The sequence below is a fragment of the Mauremys reevesii genome, linkage group 2 (assembly GCF_016161935.1).
Source record: "Mauremys reevesii isolate NIE-2019 linkage group 2, ASM1616193v1, whole genome shotgun sequence".
Classification (NCBI taxonomy): Eukaryota; Metazoa; Chordata; order Testudines; family Geoemydidae; genus Mauremys; species Mauremys reevesii.
In genome coordinates this window covers 28,907,137-28,923,916 of record NC_052624.1, presented here as the reverse complement: position 1 = coordinate 28,923,916, position 16,780 = coordinate 28,907,137, and the positions used below count along the sequence as shown (strand labels likewise).

The following is a 16,780-nucleotide window of genomic DNA, read 5'->3' as shown; positions in this document are numbered from 1 at the left end:
GTGGCAGCCTTGGGGCTCGTATGAGTTCAATTTCAGTTAATGCAGATTGAGTCAAGTAAAATATTGTGTCTCATCTTTTTATTCTAAGCAGTGATATTCTCTTCTACCAAATGAGACTCTATTAATATATTGTGCTTGTTACAAGATATTAAAAATACAAGCTATTTTAAAAACAATCCATCTAGGCATAATAAAAGGCATCAGATATGGGATATTTTATGAAAATGTTTAATTCAACTGTTTCTTTGGAATGTAGTAGTCATAGTTTGGAAATTTTAAGTTACAGTTCAGTTCTATGTGGTTTTTATTCTACTTAGTGACTGAGAATACAAATGTCATTTAAAGTTAAGGCTTCACTGTTCATTTGAAACAACAATTTACAAGTGTCTTATTGTCATAGAAAATAAAAATTTCTGTAAAAAAAATTTGCACAAAATTTTATGATGGTACAAAACATGAAGGAATAATATACCAGTAAAATGAAATCATTTTACTACAGAAGATTTTTATAGTTTTTCAATAAAGAAAAAAATATGTTATTTTACACTTTAAAATTATGAAACAATCTAAAACAATATAAACTGAACATTTTGTAACACTGCCTTTACAAATTAATAACTTTATAAACATATAATTTTTTAAATATATTTATCAGTGCAAGATACTTTTTCAATGTAAAGTTGCAGTATCATTTTTCCTTTATTGGAGGGCAACTTTCATTCCATCACCTTCAGAGAAATCAAATCATCAGTGCTATATTCTTATTTTGATAATAAGGGCTGGATACACAAGGGAGATGTATTATTTTTTTGTTTCTTAACAAGTTTTTCAATTCAGATTACACCAAGACCAAGAGTTGATCTAAAATCCATTGAAATTACTGGAAAGACTTTGGATCAGGCCCCCAAATTTGGATTTTTTTCGTAAGGCGATACATACATGTAGGTTAATGGAATGTACATTTTCTTATCTAAGGAAGCAGAGACCCTAATGCAATTAAATTGCACTACTGTGATACAAGTGCAGTGAAAAGAATTTTGAAAAACAATCTTCTTTGGGATAATTAACTAGCTGCCTTGATACCAATATGGTTAGATTACTGTATGAGTTGGACATGATGGATAAAAATCCTGGCCCCACTGGAATCAATGGGAGTTTTGCCAGTGATTTGAATAAGGGCAGGATTTCACCCTAAATCTCTACCTTTTGAAGGCTTTCTATCTTTTTCTTATGTTCCTGAAGGAGTTCATAGTATTAGCAACTAATAGGGTTTTTTTTTCTATTTTGTCTTATTGTAAAATACTTACACTTTCTCATCCCCACTGCCCTGTTACAAGAATGCTCATGGATTTTCTGTAAGTCTTTCTGGTCTATCATTAGGATTGGTTGAATAATATACCTGGAACCACTTATCTGATGAATATTGATTACATTTATCACTTAAATTATTCAGGGCTAGATTGAGACTGTACTTAGTCCTAGCTCTGCATAGAGATACTGCATAGCTGTCCTATGGAAGCAGCCTTGGGAAAGAACTATGCGTCTTAAAATTAACAATTCTTTCCCTGGTTCCACTTTGTTTCAAGGAGGAAGCAAATTACTGCGGTGCTTTACTGGGACTCGCTTCCCCCAACACCTTTATGTTGAAATAAATCCACTGGTTGGTATATTAGGGGCATGTGGTATCAATGTTCTGTCCATTTCCACCCCTCTTGCCCCAGTCCCCACACACTTGCTTGTGCAAGAGGCCATTTTCACACTTTAATCTGCAACAGTGATCAGCCAGGCCATGAAAGGTCTGTGGGGATGGTTCTCACATACCCTTACTCCCCTACCTGGATACCAAAGGGCAGTGACAATCTTGCCCTCTGTAACTAATTTCTTCTTACCTTGTTGGATCAGCTGCATAAGTGGCTGAGTATTATTTGTTGAACAATTTATTTGACAAATTTGTCACATCAAGTATCAAACACATTATTTGTGAATATTTGTTTACAGTATTCAACCAGCTGTATCTATCCAAAAAGCTGGAGGTATCTATCCAAAAAGCAGTATGCCCTATAAAGAGTGCTGCTTACTCACTTGTAGCCAATAGCCAAAAGACCTGGACACCATTTGATATAACCTGTCCTAAATTTTCATGTTCTGTGTACAGTGTGGGATCTTATTCTGCCCCCAGTACCCAGGAGTACATACACACTTCAACGGGAGAGTAGAACCAGGAGAGGGAAATGTTTCTTGTTTTGGAGGCAATCTTTCAATAAGGAAATTCTTAGTAATGTTCTCATCTGTAACTATCTATTAGTAGGCATCTTGGATTGGGTAAAATACATGTTTCATGACTAAGGAAAAAAGATACTGTCACTTTATGCTGTTAACAAGAAACCCAAAGTTCGACTTTGGAGGATTATGAATTTTCCCTTATTTTTTTTTAACACAAAGTCTAGTAAAATCCTTTGCCATTACCAGCAAGTTAAAGCTGCAATTTTCTTTCCTTTACAATGGCAAATGCTTATGCAATCTACTCAGAGAGAAAGAGAGAGAGAAAGAGAGAGTTTACATTTGAAAATACATTCTATATGAAAGAACAATAAAAGGGAATATTGCAGCTTTATACAAAAGGGTCAAGAGACATGAAATTGAAATACAGAAAGCAGACCAATCAAGCTAAGTTGTCAAATATGATTAGCCCTTGCCTTTCCGAGGCTACTCTCTTACACTAAAATATACTTTCTTTTTAGTCAGTGAGCCACCAGAATATGATTAAAGACAAGGGCTTTAACTGGAGGGAAACAGAGCTGTAGTTAATGTTAACACAATGAGAAGCAGTACAAACAAAAAGGCACTTGAGAGGACATACACTAGTCAGTGCCAAGGACTTTTTGTTTAGATTCTAGGCAGTACACTCGTTTGCCAGTTGTGTCTGATGATGGCACATATTCTTGTATGGAATTCACAAGCACGAAGTTTAGTACAACACTGAAAAACATCAATAAAATTTGACCGTATTGCTTCGTAAACAGAGCTGACACGCTAAATCAGTACTGATGCTACAGTACTCTTCAAAAACACCCTAACCTTTCTTTGCCTACGCACAACACGAGCAATTATACACAAAATACAGGTGCAGGAGTCCACTAAATTGCCGTTACTCCAATATTTTCTGGGCACTGAGCTACAGACAGCATGTCCATCAAAAGGACCCCACTGAATACACTTTGTGACAGCATCTCGGATTTTCACAATAAAAATAAAACTATCCATAAAAGAAAAACAAGAGAGAAGGAGAAAAAGAAAGACAAAATGAACTATAAGTCTATCATACTTGGTCTCAACACCAGCATTTGATTATTCCAAATAAAACCAACAGGAAAAGCAGACTGTACATGATTCAGATTGTTAACACAGATTGTTGTCCATGTTTATCAGTTACACTCATTGAAGCTCCTGAGAAAAGCTTGGCTCAGCGTTATCAACGCACTTTTCAGCCTATACAGTAAAAGAAGATCGACAGTTCCCCAGCACAATCACGATATGTCCTTTCATTCCAATTCTCTTGAAACTTCTTTAGTTTTTACTTTCATGCTTCCGAATAAGAATTCTGTGTGTTTAGTTTATCTTTTTTCAATTTTACTCCATCCACAAGTTCAAAATTGTAATTCTCCAGTGCAGATAAGTTCCTGTCTGACATTCCATTGTGCCAACAGGCACAATACAGGACGACTCCACAGATGGCTCCTAAAAGCACCCCGAGTGCACTCATGGCTATAATGGTAATAAGAATGGGGTCTAGGGTCTTCAGCACATTGCCTTGCTTCCTTGCGACGTTATCATTGTAATGGTCTGAGGAGTCTGAAACGGAATAAATAATTGCAGCATTCACAGGACTGAGTATAAGAATGAGTATATGCAACTCAGGCTAAAAATGCACTGGTTTCTTTGGGAATGGAGGTGAGGTTTGGAGGAAGAATGTCTAGGCTTTGACAAAAATCGATGCATAGTTTGAAAACCCAATTTCTTTGGGGAGATAATTTACAGGTAAAAACTACAGTATGGCCCGGATACTATTTCAAGTTGGACTCTTATCTCTGAGTTTGCTGTGGCTCATTTAGGGTATTATTCTTCTGCCTCAGAATTTGAGTGAGGCAGTGGGAGTCACTGGTATCCGGTTTCAAGAAGGCAGTGTTCCCCTTTGTCAGTATTCTGTCACTTTATAAAACATGACTACTTTGGCTTCCAGAGATCAGAATCAGGCCCTGAGACAGGTACAGGGGAAAAAGCACTTTCTACATGAACTTGGTCTGCCTCCTTATGTAAAATATTCAGTTGATGGCACAATGACTTCCTCCATCTCTATCTGGATTTATTACAGAGATATGATGAGTCTATAAAACCTGCTAGCTTTATAGTAAAAACTGAAAGGGATCTCTAGGTTAATCTTGCTTCCATTCAGTCAATAGTCACATTTGTATTGAATTCAGTGGAAGCAGGATTAGCCTCTTTGACTGCAAACTATGAGCATATTGGGGCTATTCTTTTATCAGGTTAATGTGACAATTATGATACCTTTAATGAATATGTTGAGAGATCAATGTATTTAGAACTATCATTATTACTGCTGGAGAAAACTGCACGGCTTTGGTAGATTGGTCAGAAAGTTACATTTTCAGTGCACTGAGAGAAATTATTAGCCAGGAGAGTTTTGAGCCTAATTACCCGGGTATGGCATGAACATAAGTTATACTATTTCCTTCAGCGCTGGACATCACTTATAGACAAGAAAATTCTGACCAGGCTTGCATTATATGATGAGCTTTAGAATGAGTAGTTTTATGCTACTATTCTTTACAACCTGATGGACGCTTATTATTTATACCTATTTAAAACCTCTTTAAATATATTAGATATATTTTATATTGTGCAAAATATAAATGGCACATACAGATAAATCATAAATATTCAATACTGTATATGATTATTTAATTTTATTTAGTGAAATGGAATGATAATAAATCCTCAAATTCACATGAAAATGCGCCTTTTAATTTATTCCATTTTAACAAAAGACCATTTTTACCTGTTTGATTAATTTCTGGGTCTTCATCTCTTTCATTCTCCACATCAGTTGATTCTAATGAAGCAAAGAGAAATGACATTGATTATTAGGGTTACAAACACTGATTGACTATCATGCTGGCAATAATGGTATTGCAGATTTTTCTGTGTCAGAGCATCATTATGTCAGCTTGACAGAGCTGTTCATTACGATTGGGCTTTGAAAATTAACGGAGAAAAAAGAAAGGTTTAAAAACTCCCCTCCGCCCAATCTTGGCACAATTTTAGAGTTATCAGCAGGGGTTTTCCATGTCTGGGAAAGAGAAATCAGTATGAGAAATTAGCATCTCATTCATTGTATTTACAATTTTGGTGTCCAATCCTGCAACCCTTAATCAGAGAAGTAATAATCACAAAAGTAGTTCCACTGACTGCAGTAGGACTGCTTGTGTACGTAAGGGTTGCAGGATCGGGCTCTTGATTTGAACTCAAAGGTCCAAATCCCTTGACCTTGTTCAGAGTGCAAAACTCTCACTATAATCAGTAAATAAATCAATTGCATGATATAACTCTGTCTTAGCAAAACAACAGCCATTAGAGCAGGATGAAAAGTGTTCTGGATGAGACTTTTGTGATTTCTTGCTAGTCATACTTACTTGAGCAATCCTCTTGTGCTATGTGGTTGTCAATATTAATGTCATCTACAGCAATTCCTCCGGGTCCTTTTCCAATTTCTCCCTCAACAGCCACCTGGCAAAATTAGATAATTTCACATTGGCTTTAGTGTTAATACCCAATAACTGTTCAGGATTTCTCAAACAGTTCTTTAAAAAAGCATCCAGCTTAATCACACAGTGTCACATATGCATATACTTTACTTGTTTTTGGTCAATATTTCTTGCATACCAATATTGCATTATGTAATTTCACACCTTTTCTAAAGACTTTTAAATTGAGAACAATAGATGTAGTGAGGCTGAAAACTTTACAAAAGGTGACAAATGATTTGTAAAGCAGTTCATCTAGCCTTCTGCAACAAATTGCTTGTATTACTGTAATCTAGAATTCCATGAAATATGCCACTGTTGTTATTGTCACGGCAACAACATCCCACATGCAGCTACAATAGTGTCTACAAAAATTGTGCCTTGACATTTTCTACTATCTCATATGAAATATAGTCAGAACATTCTCTCAGACCTTGACTCTGTTGCCCCAGAACAAATCCAACCAATCTTACCTGATAATGTTTCACAGACTTGTGAAGAAGTACACGTCCTTGTTTCCAGCAGTTCCCCTGATGTCCACTCAGTATCCACAGAACCTGATCATATTCATCTGGCTTCTGGTATCTCAGTTTGATCATCAAGGTGCCAACATGGGGCCCAGACATATGATACCAGAAAGTCATGCAGTGGGCAGAGTTCTGAGAGTAAATCACAGGGCTTAGCAGCCGTGCAACCTTGCCTTTCTGGTTTTCGTCAGCTTGTGAGTAAATGAAATTGCCATCTCCTGCTGTCACAATAATAGTGTATTAGAGACGGTGACCAAGTTTCATTTTTTGTTAGTCTAACAAACCAAAATATTCCAAATCACTCTGTCCTCTTCCAGATTTATCAGTCAAGAGTCACAATGTTAAGCTAGCTGGAGTATTTACTTTGGGAATTTAAAAAAATATATACATTAGCAATAACTTCTTTTGGTTGTAAATCACAGCTAATGACTTTTTGTAATTCACCATGATCATGTATAAATCTGATAGTGAACTGAACTGTAGCACCATGGTTGATGTTCACGGCTAAGGCATGCAGAGGTCATTCGGAATTGCCCAGGAAAGGAGACTCAGGCATGCTCATTACAACAATGAAAGTTCTGGTTTTCAGTGTTCGCCTACTGACGAGAGACATTCATGGTGCACCAGTCTAGATATAAATACACCTTGGCTTGCCCTACAATTATTGTGTGAAGGACTATTTTAACCCTGTTTTTAAATCGTGCAGTGTTTATTTTTTTTAGGAAGAAACAAACATAGAAGTATAAAACCATTTTGAATAGCCATGGTTAGACATCAGGAACTGAAATACAAACATTGCTGCAGAAGTGATTTCAATGTAAAGCTGAACCACAATAAACAATGTCTGGACAAATTAATCTCTGGAATTACTCGATTGATTTCAGGGATGAATTTTGGGTCAATATATTTGTGTGAGACACTCTCCCAAAATATCAAGAATGTGCTGGGATTTCCAAAGAGTGCAAGTGAGTTAGGTGTCCTGGGATTTGGGTGCCGAACTCACCTAGGCTCCTTTAGGAATCCCAGCCTTAATGACTTTAAGTGAGAAGAATGTAGAAATTTTGTTCAGTTTGGGTAACAAAATTACACCAGTATGTTTTTTGTAATGTCTATCCAACAAAGGATAATACTTTTTAATTTCCATCCAACAAAGATTAGTTTATAGTTCATATACAGTACAGTTATAAGACAAGACCTTATGGTGGTGTAAATCAGAAAATCTCTATGGAAGTCACTGGAGCTATGTCCATTTACACCCAACCCAGGATCTGGTCCATAATCCTTAAACCTCTAAAATAGATTTCTACAAACATCTCAGATGGCAGGACATAAGGTCAGGTAACAATGCATTGTGATTGCAGATATAGTTCTGCATATGGAGGAATGCAAATGGCATTTTACTCTCATTAGTACTAAGTAATTTTGAATATAGGAGGGAGAAAAGGAACAATAAAGGCATATAACACCTGAATTCTGCATTAGGTAATATCTGTCCATGCACATATCCAGTGTTTAAACAAAAGTAAAGAAAAAAAGCAAAGGTTGTACTGTATGTAACATAAGGCTTTGGAAGAACAAGGCTATATTTTCAGTATTGGTGTTTATTTCTGTACAGTGTAGTGATATTAATACCCTAAAGTACCTTTGAACAATGTTCATTTGAGTGTTTTGTTGGGGTATTGTAATGTGTTCCAAACTGGACCAATGGGGGCTGACCAGCCCTGCCACTCTGGGAAGTATGACAGGGAGGAGACAGTAAAAGCTGAACCAGGAAGAAAGAAGAGAGCAGTGGGAGCCAGGGGCTAAAGGCAGTAGAGGGGAGAGAACCGGCCTCTCTAAGGTGACAAGGGGATGTTTGTGCTTTATTAGACTAATCACTGTTCAGTCAGATACCCAGTCCAAAGGGAATGCAGGATAGATCAAGTTTTGGAAGAGCTCTGCACAGGAGCCAGGATGAACCAAAAGAAAATTATGTGATTCTTTCCGTTTTACTGCAATAAAGTTCTGTTCAGCTTCTCAGGCAACAGTTTCTGTGCCTGAATGTTCCTCTCAGCCCTCCATTCTGTTCAGTCTGCAACATATACGTGTGTAAGTATGCCTACAGGGGGGTGATAGGGAAATCCGGAGGGGTGAGGGGGAGAAAGGAAATGACTGAAGAATTAGGATGACTGACTAGGCTAGGAAGAAGTCAGTCCAAATATAACCATGTGGAGGCCTCACACCACATGTGTATGCTGAAGTCATGTGAGGCAGGCCTTGCAGTCTTAAAGCAATTGCTTCAGGGAGGGTGCCGTTGAAGTAAACATGACTTCAGGAGAGTTACTCCAGATTTATACATGAGCAAATGAGAGAATGTGACTCAAAATGGTTAAGAATTTATCTTCCATAATATATAAAGAACTCTGGAAGAGCAATTCCCTAACTTTAGTGACTTCAGATACTGATCAGCTTGTTGATCACTGCAGTTCTGTGCAGCCACACTGCTTGCTAGTAATCTGCCTACATACCCATTTTGGAGCTGCTGCTGAGTGGATGGCAGGCAAGGCAGGGGGAGACCACCTTTGAGTCAGAGAGGAAATTTAGGAAATCTTTGTGTGTTGCAATAGGAGGGAGGGAAAGGGGCTTTGGAAACTTCTGAAGGCTAGATACTGGAAATAAAAGGGTCCCTGAAAAAGCAGAGCTAGGTAGGAACAACAAAATCTCATTTAAGAAATATCATTTCTTCAGCTCTTGACTGCAGACAAGTTCGGCCTCTATAATCTTTGGTAGCAAAGTGCAGATATTTCTCATTTCCAGAATATTATTGCAGTGCTGGGTCAGGAACTCTGTCTTCGTTGTCTTAATTAGAGCTTTACTTATGCATGCCATTTAGATTTTGTCAGTCTCTGGCTAACATAGCTTTTAACCTCCTTTCAATGTCAGATCTTACTGAACCATTTAACTTTACTTTGCATCAATTTTTCCACCATTACAGCCTTCATTTCAGCTAACTGCGTTTAGTTAATTTGATGCCATTTATTTGTACAGTGCCATTTATAGTCAAAGTATTTTAAGTTTTTTTTCTAAAACTACTGTACTTGTCTCAAGATTCAATTGAAAGTGTCTCAGAATTTAAGGAGTCCAATTTTATCTAATTTCCTTGTCATTCTCATTAGGCAAAGGGGCTGCAGAAGTGGAAAGGGGGAATTCATCTCTAGCACATTTAATTAGACTACACGTATGAAAAAGAGAACACTAAAACTAAAGCTGTGCCCTCCCCTCTCTGGTACTCATCTGTGTATCTATTACCCTGCTATGCCGAAGCCTGCATTGGGAGGCACTTCTGGGAAAGGGGTTCCTCAGGACCAGCCAATCAGTTCCTTGAGATGTTATTTCTATGAAGAGGGGAATACCATCTGAGGTGGATGGGTGTTTGAAGAAGCCTTGGAAGTTACAATTATATCTTATATATTACTCCTTTGGTAGATATATACCCATCATTATCAACAAGAATGTGTAAGGATCCATTCAGTGTTATATTGGTTGTTAAATAGCAGTAACAGGGTGAGTGACTGGATGGAAGGGTACTGCTGTAGACATTTGAAGTCGTAGTGCCCCATAGGGGAGTTATCAACCAGGGGAACTGGGAGTGATGATTGTCTTCATTTCCTGCCAAAAAGGCACACTGCTCTTGGGAGGCAGTAGCACACTCAGGAGACCATGAGACCATGACTGGAAGACATATTTTAGAATGTAAATACAGCAAAGTCTCATGCTCTGGAAGATGCTCTGGCACTAACAAATGACCCCTTCCCCTAAAAGCTGACTCCATCATGAACTCATGATTACCTGTATGATCTTGAATAGGCCCAGTTTTGCTAGTCAGCACTGACCACTTTAAATCCACTTGGCTGTCGTGTTCCCAGTGGCACAAAGTCTTGTGAGATCCCCAGCCAAATCCACAGTTGAAACCATATGCTGGCAACTCTGCAGGAACAGAGGAAAGTGGGGCAAGAAAAAGGATACAATTTATCAATATAACTTAGATTTTTTATTTAAACAACAACAACAACAACAACAAACTACCTTGATTGGTCTATGGAAATAACCACATCTACTTTAAATTCTGAGAAGCCCTTACAGATCAGGATTGCTAGGAAATAGCTAAAATAGCCAATTACTTCCAATAACTTATGTAGCTATTTTCTCCTGGTTTTATGGGCCAGACTGTGGCAAGGAACCTTGCTCATTTACAAGAGCCAGACACAATGTGGCTAGGGAGTGAAACCACTGCTCCATGCGGTAGTGGTATTCACCTCAACAAAAGGACTGGGATGAGTGAACAACAAGCAGATTTGGCTCTGTGAAGCATGGAGGATAGGGTGGTGGACCTCCTGCTTCAGAATTCCACCTGGGAATCCAGCTGCAGCATGGCTCTTCCATACACTCCAACACAGGGCTTTTTAGGCTACATCTACATTAGAAGCTAGGGGTGTGATTCCTCTGCTCTCCTCAGTGAACTAGCATGAGTATAAATAGCAGTGTAGACATGGCAGCACTGTTAGTGGCAGCAGATGCATGGCTGAACCATGGTGAGTACAAACCTGCTGTACTCAGCATGGCTCAGCCGTGCCTCCACTGCCACTCCCATGGCGGCTACACTGCTATTTATACTCGTTCTAGCTCAATGTAGACACCAGCAGGGGACTCACATCCCTAGCTTGTAGTGTAGTAATAGCCTTAAATACAGCTAAGCCCTATGTATGGTAATGCCAATGGCTTTACATTAAAATGCAAAAACAATGTCTTTCAACAGCATATACGTGATAACTGACAATTCTCTGCCCACCCACATTTCAGCTCACAACAATATATGTGATATAAATGTGCTTGTGGGTCACAAGGAAAAATTGTGCCAAAGCCACAAAATGAGAGTCTCTGAATTAGTGATGGGTGAACCACAAGGAGAGATGGTTTGGATAATCCATCAAAAATTCAGAGTATTATCTATGCCTCCGAGGAAGGCTACAAAACTGGTCTGCAAACCTCATAAAAAGAGTTTTTTAGGACTTCTGGTCCCAGGCAGAACCAAGAAGTGCAGAGAGGCTTGGAAATGGAAGAATAAAACAAAGCTAGTAAAATATTTTTGAATATATAAATGTTTGGGTCCACTCTGATTTTATGTGCCCTGATTAACTCATCTGCTCTTTGAGACATTATCAGATAACTTTTGTTGTAATACTTGTGGCTCAAAGAAGAAGCTGTTCCAATTGTCATAAATTTTTGCTAATTGTGCATACCATAACATTTTGATCTGTGAAATAGCACACAATAAAATTTGGCTATGAAAAACAACAACAAGAAGTCAGAAACACTATTGAAAGGATTTGGGACAAACACGGCTACAATAATAATGCAAACAACTCTGTAGCAAAGGCCTGCTGGCAATTACAGTATGTAGGTTTAGTAACAAACAGTTTCAGCATCTTTCAGGCAAGTTGGCCCACAAGATGGCAGCATTGAAATGGACAAATCAAAACTGAAAAGAGACCAATGCGGCCCATTGCCCACAAGTTCCGTGTAAAACAAGAGAAGTCGGGTATTGTTGAGTTTATTACGGTCAGGATGAGATCATATCTTGTTTTCAGCTTCTCTTCAACTCTGCCCAAAGGTTTAATACAAAGCAATTTTCAATGGAACTTGGAATTTGAATGGATAGATTTTACAAAAGATAGGGTGGAATTCTTTGCATTTCTGGTTTCCAAAAACTGTTTCAAAATCTGTTACACTGTGTCCCCTTTGGAAGAGGGGCTCAGCTGAAGCAATGAAAACTCACAGTGGAACAATCGCCCACTCGCAACAATGTGACTGCTCAAAGAGCCAAATCCTGAAGTCGTTATTCAGTTGTCAGTCAGTCCTTATTCAGGAAAAACATCTATTCATTTCAATTAGAGTTTTGTGTGGGTATGAACTAAGAACAGAGGGCCTCGTGCTCCCATCAGTATCAACTCGGAGACATGAGCTGTGCTCCTTTTCATTCTTATCTCTGACTCACAAGGAAAGCCAATGCAAATGCAATGCAGTACCTGCAGTATTACAGAGCTTCCCCTACTTATTGTGAACCACCCTGTAGGGGAGGTACAGAAGGCAATTTCTGTTGGGGGAACCCTTGGAACCATAGCTCCTGAAGGATCCATGAAGTAATAATGGAGCTGGGTTGTAGAAGAGAGGCAAGGGGCAACTGGATGGATTCCCTATTCCGGGGGATCCCCCAGGCTCTTTTTGGACTGAGGGGATCCAAAGCTTGAAGGAGCAGAATTCCCAGTTTCTCCACAGAGCAGGGGGAGCATCTGGCCTGGAGGAAAGAACATGTAAGAAATGCCTTCCCACATACATTACTCTCACAGACAGCGGGATCCTGAGTAAAGATTAAAGGGATTAGGGCCTAAAAGGGGACACTCCAAAGTCAAGGGAAGTTTTTGAAGGAAGAGAGTCATGTTGTAGTGATGTGACAGTTTTTAAGTTAGCAAAAAATATCCTTTCACAGCTAAAGATGATGAGAAAGACAACCGTATCACATGGTGGTGACATCACATCCATGAAATGGGACTTTAAAAAAGTAGAAGAAAAATATTAAACAACATTTATTTGATTGAACCCTGAAGGTAGCATCATGCAAAGCTTGTGGCATCCCTCACAACATACAAACTACAACACAGGAAAATTGTGATATATGCAGCACATTGGTCTGAAGCTATCACACAGCACAAAGAGACTGAAAAGACTGGGACTGTTTACTTTAGAAAGGAGATGAGTAACAGGGAACATGATAAAAGTATTTAACACCGTGAATGGTCTAGAGAAAATTAATTAATTCAAAAAAAGAGTGCTGGAAGAGCTACAAAACCTCATGCTTCAGGGTTTAAGTCAATCTCTAACTACACCTGTACCCCAATATAACACTGTCCTCGGGAGCCAAAAAATCTTACTGCATTATAGGTGAAACGATGTTATATTGAACTTGCTTTGATCCACCGGAGCGCGCAGCCCCGCCCCCCTGGAGCGCTGATTTACACGTTATATCCGAATTTGTGTTATATCGGGTCGCGTTATGTCGGGGTAGTGGTGTAGTAGAGATTCAGATGAGGCCTTCATGGGGGGTACATTATCCAACATCTGCCTATTGTGGAGTTTCTTGCAACTTCCTCTGAAATATCTGGTGTTGGCCATTGTCAGAGATAGAATACTCTAGACTAGATGGACCCTGGTCTGAACCAGTATGGCAATTTCTATATATCTGAGCTTTGGTGTGGAAGATACCATGATTGGGGGTGAAAATGGGCTTCTTTTACCCAAACAGTCCCATTGATTTCAATGGGCTACCTCTGGCTCACCTAACCCACAGGAGTAGTTCCACTGAAGTTAATGAGACTCTTTGTGAGTTAGGCAATCAGGGTTTGGGCCAGTATATGCTTGCAGTTATCTGAAGTATTCCTTGCTCTGTCTCTATTGTTTTCTCAAAAATTGGCCTGGTGCTAATGCATATTTCAGAAAAACAGAACAGTAGTGTGAGGGAAAGGCAAGACATTTCAGTGTATTTGGAAAACAACTTAATGGGGAAGTGCAAGAATGGGCAGTAAAGAGATTAGGAGTTAAAAGGGCCCATAAAATGAGAAATAGACATTTTAGCTATAGACATTTGGCTGAGGAGCACCAAGTGTAGCGCTGCTTTAAATCACACTGTCCAAGGTCCCGGGGGGTGATACAGTAACTAGAGGTCAGCTACAGCCATTCCCCCTTGTACCCTATGTTGGCAGCTGTGAGAAAGGAAATGTAGACATTGTGACACTGGCTCTATGCCACTAGAAGATCCCCCTGAACTACAATGATCCTCTCATGACTAGTTAAGTAATCGCTCATTTTGTTTTGTATCAAAGCAATGGAGTAAACTGGCCATAGCACAAATACATATCAGGTCATTTGTACTAGAAGCAATTGGTTATGTGTGGCAAAATCCCCATTCTTTAAAAATGTAGGTTTATATGGTATGGAATTAAATCAATTTATCCTCTCAGAAAGTAGCCAATGGCTGTACTTTTAGGCTACATCTTGCTCACAGCTGTAATCATCAATGCTGCATATGAACAAGCTAGTCATTTGAAAATCCATCTGGTTGAGTTTCTTTCAAGTCCATTTATCTTCCTTTGGACACAGTCTGACATATTTCTACAGTTGCACCAACTGGAGGCAAGAAGGAGCAGAGGGGCATTCAGGACATGAAGAAAACTCTTCGGAGATGCTGTGAATCAGGGGTATCTGAACATTACAATGGAAATTTATCAAAATAATTGGACTATGTCCATGCTGACATATTGGATCTGATTCTCATTTACAGTATTCTCATATACCACTCTGGCAGTGTAAAGCAGTCTTAAACTGGGAGTAAATTATATTTTCACACACTTTAAGGTCCTTTTACACTACTGTAGTGGTGTAAAGTTGCCCTAGTGTAAAGAGAATCAGACACACTCTACCGTGTTCTTGTCATATCTCTTGACCCCTCAGTTTCCCTGATGTATCTTTTGTAAATTAGTTATTACAGTTGCATGAAACAAAACATTTGATTTATTAACTGTCCTGATTTACACAGGGCTTTGCACACCTACTGAGCACATACAATGCAAATGCACAACCGGTTTGTGTGTGAATAGGCAAGAGCTGAGCATGCCACTTCGTTCTTTAAATTGGTTCCTTGCCACTGCAAGAGAGGTGTTTAAAAAGAACTGGTCTGACAAGGCAGAGGAATGACATCTGTCAGGTAGTCTCCTTGGCAGGCAGGACTGTTAATGCTACAAGATGTCTGGGTGACTCGACACTTTTCCAGTTTTGCAAGCAGTTTAAATCCTTTCCTAAGAAAATTCAAACCTTTAAGCATTTTTGATACCATTCTTCTTTCTAACTTCCTTACAACTCTCAGCCCCACTGACATCAATGGCAAAAGTCTCATTGATTTAAATAGAATCAGTACTGAATCTGATTCAGGGCTCAGTCGTCTGCTGTACTGAATTTACACTTGGTGCAGCTGAGGAGATGGGGTGGAGAAAGATGGCTCTAAGTCACCCCCCCAATCCTGGGTCAGTGGGGGCTAAAGAGGTCCCTGGAATAACTTAGACCAACTTCAAGGCTAGTTTAAATTATATTGCTTGCAACCAGTAGCTGCAGAGGCTGGGGATCTGGATAGGGATCTTGCATTCTGCCTGACCCCATCCCTCCCAAACTTATTTGCCCCCTTTATGCCATTCCATGTCCAAGGCTGACCCTTATGACAACAAGACCGGGTGGTGGAGAGCCACTTGCACTGCCTTCACATCACTAGAGATTTCCCCAATGTTAGGGAATATGCTCAGCTGCCCCTTTATGCAGCTTTTAAGGATGTCTTGCAGTGAGGCAGTGCAAAGATTCTAGAACTTTTGTTTTAATTTATAAACCTTTTTTTCAGGTACCATCACTATTTTATCTGGCTGCCCATCTGCCTGTGAGCCTTTGTTATGTGCTGCCACATGAAGAATTGGAGTTTGGGATCGGAGCTTATCCCTTATGCCGTGGGAGGAAGTGGTGCCTAGTGACACAAGTGACTCTGACTGAACAATGCAGGGAAATAACATTGGCAAGCTCCGAAGGGTGCCTCAGAGCAACGTCTTTAGGTGGAAAAATGCTGGCTCATCACAGGGCAAGTGAAGGCGGTGCTGGTGGGGGAGGGGGCAGTAAAGAAAGACGAGGAAATCCTGAAAGACTCTCCCCTGCCCTTGCCAAAAGTACTCAAATCATATTACGGAACAGTCCACCCAAGCCAACAAGACTCAGCATAATTGGCAAGTGGAGCTGTGTGCAGAGTGGAAATTCCATTTCATGGAGGAGTTTGAGATTTCCAAATTTGTTTTCATTCCCATATGGAACAAAATCCAAAAATTTCAAAATTCTCAGTGAAAGCAAATTAAAAAACAATCACTTCGGTTTGGTCAGAATATTTTGTTACAATATATAATACACAATAAGAATGTTAGAAAGAAAAAAACATTTTGAAAGGAAAAATCAAAATGTTTCATTCTGAAAATGTCCTACTGGGATGTTTTAGGAACTCCTCCCCCTTTTTACTCCAAAACAAAATGCTGACAGCATTGACATGATGTCACAAAGTGTTTCGATTTTGACAGAACAGCGTTTTCCGATGGATAATTGCTTCGTCAAACTTTTTCTGACCAGCTCTACCTGCAAGCTGATTGTTCCCTCTAATTGAGGTGGTGCAGGAGCAGGCAGGCAGAGCTGTCTGTCGAGATCCCATCTTGACTCGAAAGCAGGACATTGCTCAGAATAATACATGCCTAGGACAAGGGCAACAAATCCTGGGGCGGGGGAAAGTTTTCACCTGTACAGCATGGGAACTCAGAAGTT

The 16,780-nt window shown here is 39.4% G+C and overlaps 1 protein-coding gene across 1 annotated transcript in view; it reads right to left on the bottom strand.

Annotated features, from left to right (window-relative positions):
* Positions 1-212: 212 nt before the first annotated feature.
* Positions 213-16,780, bottom strand: part of NRP1 (neuropilin 1) — a 144,116-nt gene continuing 127,548 nt past the window's right edge. The window contains 6 exon segments of the mRNA XM_039522272.1: positions 213-3,613; positions 3,616-3,852; positions 5,078-5,131; positions 5,712-5,805; positions 6,296-6,570; positions 10,178-10,315. Coding sequence (XP_039378206.1) covers positions 3,543-3,613; positions 3,616-3,852; positions 5,078-5,131; positions 5,712-5,805; positions 6,296-6,570; positions 10,178-10,315 — 869 coding nt within the window. The 3' untranslated portion in view covers positions 213-3,542.